We start from the raw sequence: 14,288 nt of genomic DNA on the forward strand, positions 1-14,288 counted from the left end.
AGTGCTGAGATTTGGGTTTTTTTTAAAGTTGAGCAATATGCTCCAGAGAAAGCCATGAAAAATGGTGATTTAATTTTTTTTTTTTTCAATCAAAGTGTCATCTTTATGGTCTTTAACTTTAACAAAGCAATGGAAGCATCACTACTTTTTATTCTTTGATAGGTTGTATTTTTCTGGAATTCATATATATTTTTCAGGACTACGTGATTCTGGATGAAGGCCATAAGATCAAGAACCCAAGTAAAACCACCAAGGCAATTCACCGAGTTCCTGCTACACACAGACTCATTCTGACGGGCACACCGATTCAGAATAACCTCAAGGTACAGTTTATATGTGAATTATGTTACTGGAATTTCAGAATTAATGGCAGATCGAGAGTTAGCATTTCCAGAATTCCAGATCGCTTGACTCTAAATAGCCATTATCATGAAACCCTGCCAAATCCATGTGTGCAATATTGTCAAAATGAGAAATCTGCTCGGTGTAGCAAGATCCATCAGGTCACATATCTCAAGGGCTAACTGCCTCAGAGTCTGTGGTCACCGACTGCAGCAGGATACAACGATGGCATTGTTTAGTGGGATTAGCTCACATTGTCTCAGAATCGGCCGTTTATGCACTGGTGTTGATGGCTCAATGCAGCAAGGTCCCATAGACTTTTACACCTGATGCACTGTGTTGTGTCTGGCAGGGTTAGGTTTAATGGATGTTAAGGCTGGGTATTAATTCATAGGAAAACCAATCGACGCTGTTACCACTGCAGTAATCGTCTTTCATAAACACCTAAGACAGTTTACCCATTCCTAGTGGTTGAGAGCCCGTCAAGTGGGTGGTTTCAAACGAAAACACCGACTGGCTGGTCTTAACACTTTTATGAAATCTGGTCCCTTTACCCTTTTATTGGTTGAACGTTCACAATCTTCACTTAGACATGCACAATACTACCAATGAGTCCGTGCTTCGAGAGTCCTAAATTCACACTACACCGGCACTGCCGCGTTTTGCGCCACATCACTCAGTACGAGCCACACATGCGCCAATGTCCTTATAAGTAGATGTTTCTGACTTGTCGCGAGCAGTACATACTATAACATGGCTTGAGGGGTGTTTCAAAAACACCGAAAAGTAAAATTGTTGAACAAAATCGTTGGAATTATATAAGTTTTGACTTGTTTTGACTTTTTGACTCAAATGCATTTATGAATGGAAATGAATATGTGCTTGGCTGGTATTAAACAAGTATGTTTAAAACCGGCTCCGGAGCCTGGTCGCCGATAATATCCCTCGCCTTTGGCTCGGGCCATTATCCGCATCCAGTACCCTGAGCTAGTCTAAAACGTACTTGTTTACAACCAGAGAAGCACATATTTATTCCCTTATTATAACACCAGACTCTGTCTCCTGATTGGTAGAGAGCTTCTCACAGGATATTCCCTCTATTAAGTGTAAAAGACTATACAGCCCGGTTCATACTTCATGCGAAAGCGAAGCGAAATTTGTGACGTCAACAATACATTTGAAGCGCGTCCACCATTGTTGACGACATGAATTTCGCTTCGCACATGATTTCGCGTGAAGTATGAACCGGGCTTACCACAGTAGCCTCACTCTGAAAAGTATTATACACAAGGTATTCACCAAAGGTGTGTAACATGCATGTCTTCATTGTAGCAACTACAAAATTGGCTGCAAGCATTTTTTTTATTTTCAACTAATTGAAAATTTCAAATTGTTGTACAGGAGCTGTGGGCTCTGTTTGATTTTGTCACCCAAGGCACGTTGCTGGGAACTGTCCAGACATTCAACTCAGAATATGCCAACCCCATCACAAGGGTGAGTTGCTTTTTTCCTTTTATTCAATCAGATTTCTCACTTTCGTTTAAGAGCAGCCTTAAAACACATATTATATGAATTGTAAAGTGCATTGTGAGCTCTGGCGGTCCTGAAATGCGCTATGTAAGAATGTGTTATTATTATTATTATTATTTAAACTTCCTGTAATTGATATCAGAACTTAATTAAGCTTATTGAAGGGCCCTTCTCAATTAATATCCGGGACGAGTTCCCGTCAAGTTGCAGACATTGTATCGGGTATAAGTTGCAGGATTCTGAACAACTTCCCCGCAATCTTCCCGCAATGAAATTATCAGTATTGGTGAGTCAAGCAGTTGCTAATGTCTGGGACAAATGCAGGGCTTCTTCTGGACCATGGAATGATTCTACCCGCAAATTGTCTGGAAGTCGTCCCGGATATGAATCGAAGTGCAGGTCCTAAGTCACTAAACTGCCCTGTGAGTAAGGTTATGCCACAGTTCATCTGTTTTTGCTCCAGTTTTGTTGAAATGTTTAAAAGTAGAATTGTAATGTTTTTGTGACATTTTATCTTTTGTTTGGTTGTCAAGGCGAGAGAGAAGGACGCGACAGGGGGTGAGCGTTGCCTAGGCAACCAGATGGCAGAGAGTCTGCGTGAGTTGATAGCGCCGTACTTCCTGAGACGTACGAAGGCCGACGTCGTCAAACGGAGAGAAGAAAGTTCCAAGAATCCTCAGGAGGAGGATGAAGCGGACAAGGAGAATGAGAGGTTAGCTAGTGGCTCTGTGTTTGAACTGTAGAGGGCAGTATGTAGTTGGACTACGACAGCCAAGTGAGGGCGTCAAATTGGAGTAATCCATGAACTGGGAACAGGGTACAGGGTATCTGGTGGATTGCCATAGGCTCCAAAGTATACAATGATTGTTTTTTTGATCAGACTTTCCTTTCCAATTACTGTTTCAATCAATTGCACCGATTTAGCTTTATTTCTGTTGGTAAAAACAAAATATGCTACTATTAAAAGTTTCAATAGCCGATTTCTTGCTCATTTCTTTTCAGAACATTGGTCGTAACTTTTTTCACTAAGAGCATCCATCTTTGTGCTCATCCCATTCCATGTGAAAGAAATTCGATCTTAGAATTTTCTAGGGCTTTTGCTAAAGTAGTGTTTCTCTTGCTCCTTACGTGAGGATGCCTTCCTTTTTTATTGATTTTCAGTTAGTCAAACTGAGTAAAGTTACTGAATAACTGATCTCCATTTTGATTGTATTTAAAACACCTTTGGCAGGTATATTTTAATTTTTTTTTTTTTAAAGATTTGTACATTTACAATTATAACACACGGGCAATTTCATCGTTATGTAATGTCCTTAACGGAGCTTTGAAGAGCTTGGTGAATGAACTAGAAAATGCATTTTACAAATCTTCTACATCCACCATCTAGTAATGGTCAAGGAGATTACAGACTAGGAGTTTTGGATCATTTCTCTGAATCATTAATTAGATATCATGGCTAATTGGCTCTGTCAGGGACATAACACTTCCTGTCATAATGCTGAAATAACCCATATCATAAAAAAAGACTATTAATCATCAATTTTGGTCAATTTCCCATTTTATTTCCACAGGGTGCCAGAGTTCCCGACACTTACCAGGAAGAATGATTTTGTGATATGGCTTTCCCTGACAGAAGCCCAGATCAAAATCTATCAGGATTTCATCTCACTGGACCAAGTCAAGGAGGTCAGAAAATCTATTATGTCATTCCGATCAAACTCATGTAATTGAAGATACTTCAGCAAAATTATATTTAAAAATAGTTAAGGTGCTTTATTGTTGAGTCAGTTTACAAATGCATTGCTTGCTGATAACACTGATTTTTTTCAACGTTTTCTATTATTTTCCATGTCTATTACTTTCAAAATATTAAATTTTGCCTGCTAACTATATTTGCTAAGCAGATATTTTTGTGCTAAGCCAAATTTTGTACTAGACCATTTTAAAGGAATGCCCCCCACTGTCCTTTAAAATGTCCTATATTTTCAGGAGAGTGATTTTTTTTATTAATTACAATTTCTATTCTTGTTGTCCTTAGCTTCTTATGACAAGCCGCTCACCGTTAGTGGAATTGACGATATTGAAGAAGCTTTGTGATCATCCACGGCTCTTGCCTGCCAGAGCCTGCATCCAGCTAGGCTTAGAAAGACCTGATACTACATGGTAAGATCATAGTGTTGTGATCTCATTCAGTTTTTGCCTGCCAGAGCCTGCATCCAGCTAGGCTTAGAAAGACCTGATACTACATGGTAAGATCATAGTGTTGTGATCTCATTCAGTTTTTGCCTGCCAGAGCCTGCATCCAGCTAGGCTTAGAAAGACCTGATACTACATGGTAAGATCATAGTGTTGTGATCTCATTCAGCTTTTGCCTGCCAGAGCCTGCATCCAGCTAGGCTTAGAAAGACCTGACATTGCATGGTAAGACCATAGTGTTGTGATCTCATTCAGCTTTTGCCTGCCAGAGCCTGCATCCAGCTAGGCTTAGAAAGACCTGATACTACATGGTAAGATCATAGTGTTGTGATCTCATTCAGTTTTTGCCTGCCAGAGCCTGCATACAGCTAGGCTTAGAAAGACCTGAAAATGGGTGCGACCAACAAAATCTGTTTTGCATCTCTCCTTGCAGGGCAGACGAAGATGACGATCAAGAGACGCCAAGATCCAAGAACCAGACGAGCAACGCAGCCATCCAGGCCATCTCAGACGACGTCTTGATGATGGAGTCTTGTAAGCTACAATTCCTCATCCGTCTTCTCACCAACCTCCGGCAGGAAGGACACAGGACGCTGGTCTTCAGCCAGTCACGCAAGATGCTGGACATCATTGAGAAAGTCTTGAACAATCAGGTGGGTGCTTAAAGGACTCCGTAAAAAAAAAGGTGCCTGGCTCTATAGACTAATTCTGTGAACAAAATTAGAAGCCAAGTTTGAGGTGAAACCAGTCTCGCGCTCAGGTAGTATTTACACACTTTGCGCTCCTTTGACCAACAGGGTTAACATAATGCGCGCACGCCTCGTCCTTTAGAACTCGTGCAGCGTGCGCACAACCTCAAATTTGGGGCTTATGGGCAGTTTTTGGTACTTACATAGGCTGTTTCACAGAAACCGCCATCTCAGTATCCCACATGTACATTGTACCCTCTTACAAGAACACTCAGGCGTTGTCGGCAGTGCGTCTCAGTGGTCTCCCCCAACTCTCCATTTGTAACCGTTGAAAGGGGGGGGGGGTTACTTGTGCACGGAGTTTATCAGATCTGCTCATGAACTACTGAAGATGGTAGTAGGGATATGCTTTTATATGTGTTTTTGGATTGAGCTGACCAGGTACCCATGGCCATATCCCAAACTTTGCTTTTGTTCCAAAATTGGGGTTCCATGAAAAAAAAATGAAAATCTAGGATATTGCTTGACCACCTTGATCCCCGATTTCAGAACTTCCAAGTGATGCGGCTGGATGGCACCATCACCAAGCTGGAAGACAGGGAGAAACGAATCACCTCATTCCAACGGAACAACGACTTGTCTGTCTTTCTACTCACTACCCAAGTGGGTGGAGTTGGCCTGACACTGACGGGGGCAGATCGGGTCGTCATATGTAAGTTCCTTGCTGATGGCTTCGACTGGCATAGTGATTCAAACAAGTGATTGAAGCTTATGAACTTTTCAAAGTTGAAAGCCACTGTTTCTGTCGCACTAATAAGTGTGGTCTGATCAACTTTATATGTTGAACACAAAGACAAGATCGCAATCCCAAAGCCAAAGTGAACAACGTGATGAAGAATATAAATTTGTGATTCGACAGCACATATTCCCATGTCACGTTCACATAAGTCAAACACATTTCGACATTCTTTGCGAATGTTTGAAGTCAACTTTTGTTTATGTTTGCATTGATTAAAGAGCAGCCTTTAATGTGGCTCCCTTTCAGATTGAAACACCCCTACTTTTTATCAAATTGTTCATTTTAACATTAATTCCACTTTCATATTACCATACTGATGACTTTAAAAGGTGATAGAAATTTAAGCAGCTTCACTATTAAATCTTGTCACGTTCACAAAAGTTAAACACATTTCGACATTCTTTGCAAGTGTTTGAAGTCAACTTTTGTTCATTATTGCATTGATTAAAGAGCACCTTTTAATGTGGCTCCCTTTCAGATTGAAACACCCCTACTTTATTTTATCAAATTGTTCAATTTAACATTAATTCCACTTTCATATTACCATAATGATGATTGTAAAAGGTGATAGAAATTTAAGCAGCTTCAATATTAAATCTTGTTTGTTTGCAATTTCCTTGTTCTGAAATATTATTGGCGATGTCAGTGTAAAGCTGATACATCATGTTGCCTTGAAAAAAATCTGTGTAATTCAATTATGAATTGTTTAATAGTTGATCCAAGTTGGAACCCTGCCACTGACAGCCAAGCTGTAGATCGAGTCTATCGAATCGGTCAGACACGGTCTGTAGTCATCTATCGACTCATCACTTGCAGCACGGTGGAAGAGAAGATATATAGACGACAGATCTTCAAGGATTCACTGACTAAACAGGCAACTGGAACATCCAAAAATCCTTATCGGTAAATCAAAACTCCAAAAACATTCAATATTATTTTGGTTGTTGGAAGGAAAATTGTAAACATCAGCTCTGTTGTAAATTAATTGTCTCGTTAAAATTATTGAGAATTCTCTCAAATCATCTATATAATGCTGGACTTTGTTTGTGATTTCTATAATGACTGATTCTGAGGATAAAAGTCCAATATCAGTAATTGCATTTAAAGCGACGCAGGATTATTTTCTTTCCGTGCATTTTTGTTTGTTTGAAAAAACAAAATAACAAACAACCTGTGGATGTCTCAGCTCAGTGGATACTATAAATTTTGAGGAAAAAAAGAGAGAACATATACACGATTTTGGGGTCTCACAACTGGATTCCGTTTCTTCTGAATGATATAGTTTCAGGCAGAATAATTTCACAGGGTATTTGGTACCATCTATCTTCAATTTGAGCAAGGATTTTCTCATGAAATTGGTAGGTCCGTTTTCGGGCAATCAAAAGTAGTAATTTTCATTATTTTGCTAGATCCGAGTTTATAATTTTTCTTTCTAGCCGTAGTTTTATTCTGATTTTATTCTGTTGTCTCTTGAATTTTAAATCATGACTTTTTTTACTGGTTATTGAATATGTTTCCTTTCCTTCTTTCCTTCAGCTACTTCTCTCGTCAAGAGCTGAGAGACCTGTTCATCCTGGACAACCCTCAGACATCGACCACCCAGCAGGCGCTGGAAGAGATGCACGCAGCGCAACGAAAGACAGACACAGCGCTAGATGAACACATAGCATTCATGTACTCACTAGGTAAACACTTAGTCTATGTTTCATGACTGACAGCTATACATAGAGAAACTAACTAATGCCAGATGGATGACCTCCATGAATGAACAAGAGAGGGCGCTAAGCGACCACTTTCAAGAACCCCAGTGGAAGGGAATCACCTTGTGCGCATGCTTATTGGTGCAAAGTACATATGTGACCTGCCATAGCATACTGAGGAATAACCCCCACCTTTGACTTTTCCCATTGTGTACATCATGTTAAAGCGCAAATCATTGTCTTTCCAATGATACCAAATTTATTTCTGTAGCTTAATTTATTCCAAAGATATGACGCAGGAACTTCAACAGTGTCCTGCCAAGTTTCTCTAACGTCATTTCCAGAAAAACGGCTTTGAAAAAAAAAAAAGACACGCATTGCGCTGCCAATGGCATTGAAAAATGTCTTTAGTTTTTCCACTTTTATGGGTATTTTTGCCCAACAAAAATGCTTAGTGTATATCTTGGATACCTTGGCTACTCAAAAATACAAAACAATCCATATTGATTTGGACCTGACTTGTCTCGTATATCCGACTTCAGGCGTCGATTACTCAGAAGAAGGTTTTGGGGGACATTCCTCATTTTGCCTCAGTAGGTCACATATGGCTTATTTTATTCCGAATGTGCACCCTTTTGCCTGAGTGCCATGCTGGGCCAATTTCATGGAGCTGCTAAGCACAGAAATTTGCTTCGCATGACAAGTCTTCCTCGGCAAAAACAGGATTACCAACCAAATTTCCATGCGATGTATATTGCTTGTGATTGGTATTCAGCTATTGTTTGCTTAGCATGAAAATCACATGAAGTTTTGGCTGGTAACCTGCTTTTATAAGCCAGACTTTTTTGTGCTCAGCAAATTTGTGTGCCCATGAAATTGGTCGCAGAGGGAATGCGTTTGCGTCCCTCCCAGTACTCTCCCCAACTCTCTCTATAGTGAGAGGCTTGTGCACGGAGTCAATAATAAACTCTACTGATAGAAATTCATCCAGATCGACATAACACATCACATTCTTGCTTTCTCTAATTCCTAGACATGTTTGGTCTCAGCGATCACGACTTGATGTTTTCCCAAGAGGCTGACACGGAAAATAAAGAAGATCAAGAACAGGCAGCCGAATACGTACAACACAGGGTGAGTCTTTACACAGAGGGCGCTTGTCATGAAACGTCTCATATTAGGCTGCATCAGACTTACTTGGCTAAGCCTTACATTCTGCATCAACACTTTAACAAGTAGTCTGAACTAAGCCTCAGCATCTCACTTAGGGTGCGTTTGAATACATTTTGTAGCTCACCCAGATCGACTCGGGTACAGGCAGACGGGTCAGCCATGACAGCCGGGCTAATCCAACGCTCAACTGCGGGCCATCACGATCCCCACGTGACGCCCTTAGCCGTGGTTGTAGCCACTGACAAAACATCCGTTTCGGATTGGGTCTTGTCTGAGATTTACTGCTTTTCAGTCATTTGCAAAACTCAAAGAAGTTGGGCTGGAATTATAGCCTCTAAAGTCGCAATAAACTCAATAAATAATTACCTTTAGACTTCGAACAGGGTCTGTGGTGGCTGACCCGGGTGAGCCCCGAGAATGATGTCAGAGCTACCCAAGTCGATCCGGGTGAGCTACTCGAATGCACCCTATGTTATAGAGTCAGAGGACGGCCAATGCGTTATTGACCTGATGACCTCTCATGTGGGGTCAATGTAATTAAGATATACACCAATCCCATTTGAAATTATGATGATGGTTCTGGTAGCTATTACTGGGAGGCTTCCATACCTGAATGCCCCTCACACGTGCATTTTGTAAAGCTCTGAACACATCACTCAAGGGGAGTGCATTGTGTGAATTACTGCAGCAAGCTTTGGAGCGTCCCAGTAATGGTGGAAAACCAGCCCAGTAATCACATAATATCCAACACAATATCAGAATCGTTTATTTGGGGGTATTGCGGGTCCTCACATGCATGCATGAGATCAGGCAACAAATCTACTTGCCAATCAGCTTCTGTTTGTCGTAATCGTCCAACAAACTCGGCCTTTTTTCAAATCAGGTGACCCGAGCCAAGGAACTCGTCTCAGCAGAATCTGACTTGTCCCAGAAACTCCGCGAGCAAACTCTGCAAGACACGCAGGAACCAGGCAGCATGCTACGCCACCATCGACAGTACGACAACAGGCAAACGCTGCTAGATCACGCAGCTAAGCTGGGCCAGGAAGTCAATGTACCAGCATTCAATAAGAGACGGGATGACTACGAACGCAAGAATAGATCACCAAGTAAACGGCAGTTTTATTCATTTATGACCAGTTTATATCTAGTTGAATCAGGTTTGGCAGATTGCTAGACGGACAGAGTGAAAATGTGGCTACATCTTTTGTCATGTGCCAACATAGTTGGAATTCTCAAAGACTGATCATCAACTAGTGATCATTGCTGCTCAACTAGTTAAATCAGGTTATCACCACTAGTTTGTTAGGGTTTAGCAAGCAGATTGCTAAAAAGAAAATATGGAAGAAAGAATAGATCACTAATGAACCTTGTGCTTCACACACAATTATGTGAAACAAAAATTTGCTTACTCCTCAAACAGTGTTACAAAAATTGGATCTTTTCAGAACCACACACAGTCACAAAAGAGAGTTTACAACATTTACATGGTGCTACCGCAAATTACATACATTCTCAAACAGTCCTTCCAAAATTTCATACTTTACTTCGGTTTTTTTTTTTTTCAAATAAAAAAGTATTTTTCAGCTTATGTTGTAGTCCGTATCACCCACTGTCTTTAGCTTTACTGATCATTCAAAGCACATTGATTCTATTTTGCTTTGAAGCCGTTGAGATTTTTGTAAAGTGTATATAAATTTTCCTTAAACAAGCTTAATCCAACAATATCCTATTTTTTTTTCCAACATTGGAAACAATTCTGATTGGGTTTTTTGTCAAAGAAATAACTTCGGGCTATTTTGTTTTTTGTAGATGTTGGATTCTATTGGATTAAAGGGAATATACAACATTTGCAAGCATCAAAAAATAAAACTACCAAGTTTTTACGAAATACCTTACTAGGATGTTGGTAAATGACAGTCTCAAGCATCTTGTAAAATTATGGCACCTGGTGTGAAGTCATTTTCAAGAAAATGGTATTTTTGTATACATTTCCAACGGTGGTCGGCCGACCAGCGTTGGAAAAACCTAACTGTTTTTCAACTACTGCTCCAAATTTACCATTTTTTCAGTCCAAATATTGTTTGCTATTGGTTACATGTTCATGAACGGGTGCAGGCCAGCTAGACTGGTTCCCTTGCCTTACAATTTTCCATCATCTATAAATTGATCCATTTTATCTTTTGTGGAGTCGGGGAACCAGACTACTTGAACATTTTTGTTTTTCTTGGTTTTTCCAACCTTTTCGAACACAAAACTTCAAACATGTCAGTGTAACAATATTTGATCTATTATACTAACCCCTCAAATAGTTCATTTCTGAAAATTACAGCAAAAGCCAATGATGTACATTTCCTTTAATGCTAGCTTACATTTTTATTCATCTGGATTTTGGAAGGTGCAAGAAGACACAATACAGGGAATTAGGATAATCATATAACAGAAATGTTCTTGTTGCTTTTCTGCATTTTAGGTGAATCAGAGGAGGAACTATCAGAGGATGAAGAACAAGAAGAGCAAGAAGACTTGAACATGTCTATGGCCAATATGACCTTACAGGAGCAAGACATTGATGCGCAGTCTAAGGTTACCAAGGTAACCGCATCTTTGTTATTTAGTTAACCTGTCTTGTGGTCCTCTACTGGTTAATTTACAGAGTGTATCGCACCAGTGTTTATTATGTGCTTTTGTTATGGAACTCCTTGACTTTCTTAAAACTAGAAGCTTCAAACCATTTTTGCCATGGAAACCAGCGACATTTTTTGACTTGAGTTTAAGAAAATTAATCAATGATCTTTGTGCTTTGTCATGCCTGACAATTTTTTTTTAATCTTTTCTTGACACCAGGGTCAACGCAATGTCAACCAGTCGGACAGACCCCCATCATCCCAAAGTGCACAGGGTGCCAGTGTCATCTGTATTGAAGACTCGGATGACGAGGATGGGAACCGGTCTGCAGCAGCTGCTGTCCGGAGAAACGAGTCTGATCTGGGCACCATTGAGGATTCTGATTCCGAGGTCACAACGTCACCCCAGTTGAGGTCAGAGGTCGATTCTACTGAGACATCCGAGTACTTCACCGAGAACCCAGAGGCACGTGAGTTATCTTTTGGTCCTCGGTTCGAGAACAAGAGAGTCAATGTCAAAGATGAGCTGAAGATGTTGGAAGATAGTGACAGATCTGCTCAAGACTTAGGCCAGCCTACAGAAGAGGAAGGAGTTAGTCTGGATCAGTCAACAGAGTCTGAAAAAGCTCGACTTAAACGGCTCGCTACAACTCCAAAAGAATCCCTCTACAAAAGGAGTCGCATCTCTCAAACTCCTCAGAGTGAGGGACGATCTCCGGGTTGCCGTGACAACTCGGCTGATGACAGCATCCAAGAGATCCCTCCCACGCCAATCTCTGTCATCGATCTGACGGATTCTGATGCCGACATGTCTCAAAGCTTTGAGGAGATTGAACAAAGGACCATCGCTACGTCCCCACTGGCTGCCAGCCGGCAATCACTGCTGCCTGATAGTCCACCCAGACCCATCTCAACGGCAACAGAGGTTGGTGAACTGGAGAAAAACGTGGATTCGGATTATTACATGGAATCCGCAGAAGAGGAAGATTTCCAACAAGATTACACCGGCTCGATTCCTAGCGACAAGAAGGCATCTGCATGTCCTGAATCACCTGACAGTAGACCAGGCTCAACATTGCAAGGCACCTGTGATATGTCTCCAGAAATTGAGCAGAGGAGTGTGGCCTTATCACCAATGATTCACGATGAATCATCAGCAAGCTCCCCTGAAAATACATCAGTTTTGAAAGCAAACCCTCGGCCAACTGCCGAGGAAGAAAAAGATGATGCTTGGGAGCCAGGCAAAGGGAAGGTCAGTGGGACACAAAGCAGCAGTGCTAGATCCTTCCGTTATAACTCAGATTCTGCAAACTATGGCGGTTTCAGAGGGTATGAAGAAAGTGAGCAGGCTGTCAATGTAACTTGCCAGCTCTCCTTTGATGACACCAAAACCTCCAAAAGAACGAGTGATGCAAATGCGATTAAAAAACTTGAAGGTAGCATGGAGCAATCAAATGAGGAAAATTATTCAAACGAAGAGAAGGGGATGTCAGAACTCGAACAAAGCATGACCAGCATGAGTGCGGCATCTGGAGATGAACATTCAGGAGGTGGTAACCATGGCAACGAGGATGTAGGGGATGAGGAATCTGATGATGATGTTGCCGTGGCGTCAACCAGGAGGAGACAAGTGATTGAGGCGAGTGAGGAAGAGGAGATGTATGAGTCAATCAATGCTACGGAAGATGCCTCACTCCTGGAAAATTCCAACAACTCTGATGATGGAAGCGAGAAGCAACATGTTTTGGATGATGATGAGGATGTTGCCGTGGCATCAACCAGGAGGAGACGGGTCATTGAGGAGAGTGAGGAAGAAGAGATGGATGATTCCATCCAAGACAAGGAAGATGCCTCACTCCTGGAAGATTCTGACAATTTAGATGATGGAGGCAAGAAGCAACCAGTGTTGGAAGATGATGAGGATTTTGCTGTGGCGTCGACCAGGAGGAGACGAGTTATCAAGGAGAGTGAGGATGAGAAAATGGATGATTCCATCCAAGACAAGGAAGATGCCTCACTCCTGGAAGATTCTAGCAATTTAGATGATGGAAGTAAGAAGCAGCGAGATTTGGAAGATGATGGGAATATTGCCGAGAGTGATGTCGATGATGATGATGTTCATAGTGATGTTACGGAGGAAGAGCAAGAAGAGGAGGCAGGGGTTGATGTCAATCAAGATGAGCTTCACAAAAATGATGACGACAGTGAAGATGACAAATATGAAGACAGCTTCATCAACGATGATGATGACGAGGACTACAGTGACGGTAAGATTACAAATTTCTAGATCATGTACTGTGTCCATGTTATCTGTTCATCAATCAAATGGTTTTGCATTTCCTCATATAATTAAATATTACACGACTGTTTGCGCAGAAAACTTTGCCCATTAAAAAAAAAAAAATTGATTTAATTTGCCCTGATGCATCCACTACAGTAGAGGGCTCCGTAAACGAGATGGATCAATTCCAGTAAGAGGAATTTAGGCACTCAACCCGAGAAATTCCTAGTGTACCGCACGTGTGTACATTACAGAGTATAGCTCATAGGAGGTGTGCCAAGAATGTCTAGGGTCCCAGTGCCGAAATTCCTAAGATCAGATTGTTGATACAAAACTCAAAGCTATACAGGGTGGTCAAAAAAATGCAATCTCCAGGGACCTAAACCATTGATATGTATACCTAGGAAATTTTGTTGGAAGGAAAATGACGCCAAGAACTCCCGATTCGGTTCAGTAGTTTTGATTCCAGTGCCATTTTTGTTGACCAAAGTCGGGGGTTATTTGGTCTTGGATGAATAACACAAACATGACCAGGATTGAAATCATTAGTGCATGACAGGGATAATCCTTATTAGGGCCCCTGACTTTGGTTCACAAAAATGGCGCTGGAATCATACCTACTGGACCGAATCGGGAGTTCTTGGTATCATTTTCCTTCCAACAAAATTTCCTAGCCATATATATATCAATAGTGTAGGTCTATGAATTGTGGAAGTGTGACCACCCTGTATACAAACCAAATTAAAGCTAATTTCTTATCCTATTCAATAGATGGAATTTGCGTCGGGTGATGTAAATCAATATTAGGTTTTGCCCTTCACCGACGCATAAACACCGTTTACTCAGTGTGTCCCACCCGAGTGATTTGTTAAACTTTCACTCGGGAGGTAACACACTGAGTAAACAGTGTTTATACGTTGGTGAAGGGCAAAACCTAATATTGATTTACAC

At 41.1% G+C, this 14,288-nt stretch overlaps 1 protein-coding gene across 1 annotated transcript in view; it reads left to right on the top strand.

The window, feature by feature from the left end:
* Positions 1-14,288, top strand: part of LOC119730219 (DNA excision repair protein ERCC-6-like) — a 32,271-nt gene that overhangs the window by 15,767 nt on the left and 2,216 nt on the right. The window contains exons 7-19 of the mRNA XM_038203011.1: positions 198-323; positions 1,744-1,836; positions 2,406-2,584; positions 3,444-3,558; positions 3,911-4,035; positions 4,502-4,721; positions 5,307-5,469; positions 6,270-6,459; positions 7,093-7,241; positions 8,290-8,390; positions 9,313-9,538; positions 10,903-11,024; positions 11,277-13,323. Of these exons, the coding sequence (XP_038058939.1) occupies positions 198-323; positions 1,744-1,836; positions 2,406-2,584; positions 3,444-3,558; positions 3,911-4,035; positions 4,502-4,721; positions 5,307-5,469; positions 6,270-6,459; positions 7,093-7,241; positions 8,290-8,390; positions 9,313-9,538; positions 10,903-11,024; positions 11,277-13,323 (3,856 nt within the window). The remainder of the gene's footprint in view (positions 1-197; positions 324-1,743; positions 1,837-2,405; positions 2,585-3,443; positions 3,559-3,910; positions 4,036-4,501; positions 4,722-5,306; positions 5,470-6,269; positions 6,460-7,092; positions 7,242-8,289; positions 8,391-9,312; positions 9,539-10,902; positions 11,025-11,276; positions 13,324-14,288) is intronic.

The sequence above is a fragment of the Patiria miniata genome, unplaced genomic scaffold, assembly GCF_015706575.1.
Source record: "Patiria miniata isolate m_02_andy unplaced genomic scaffold, ASM1570657v1 HiC_scaffold_22, whole genome shotgun sequence".
Lineage (NCBI taxonomy): Eukaryota > Metazoa > Echinodermata > Asteroidea > Valvatida > Asterinidae > Patiria > Patiria miniata.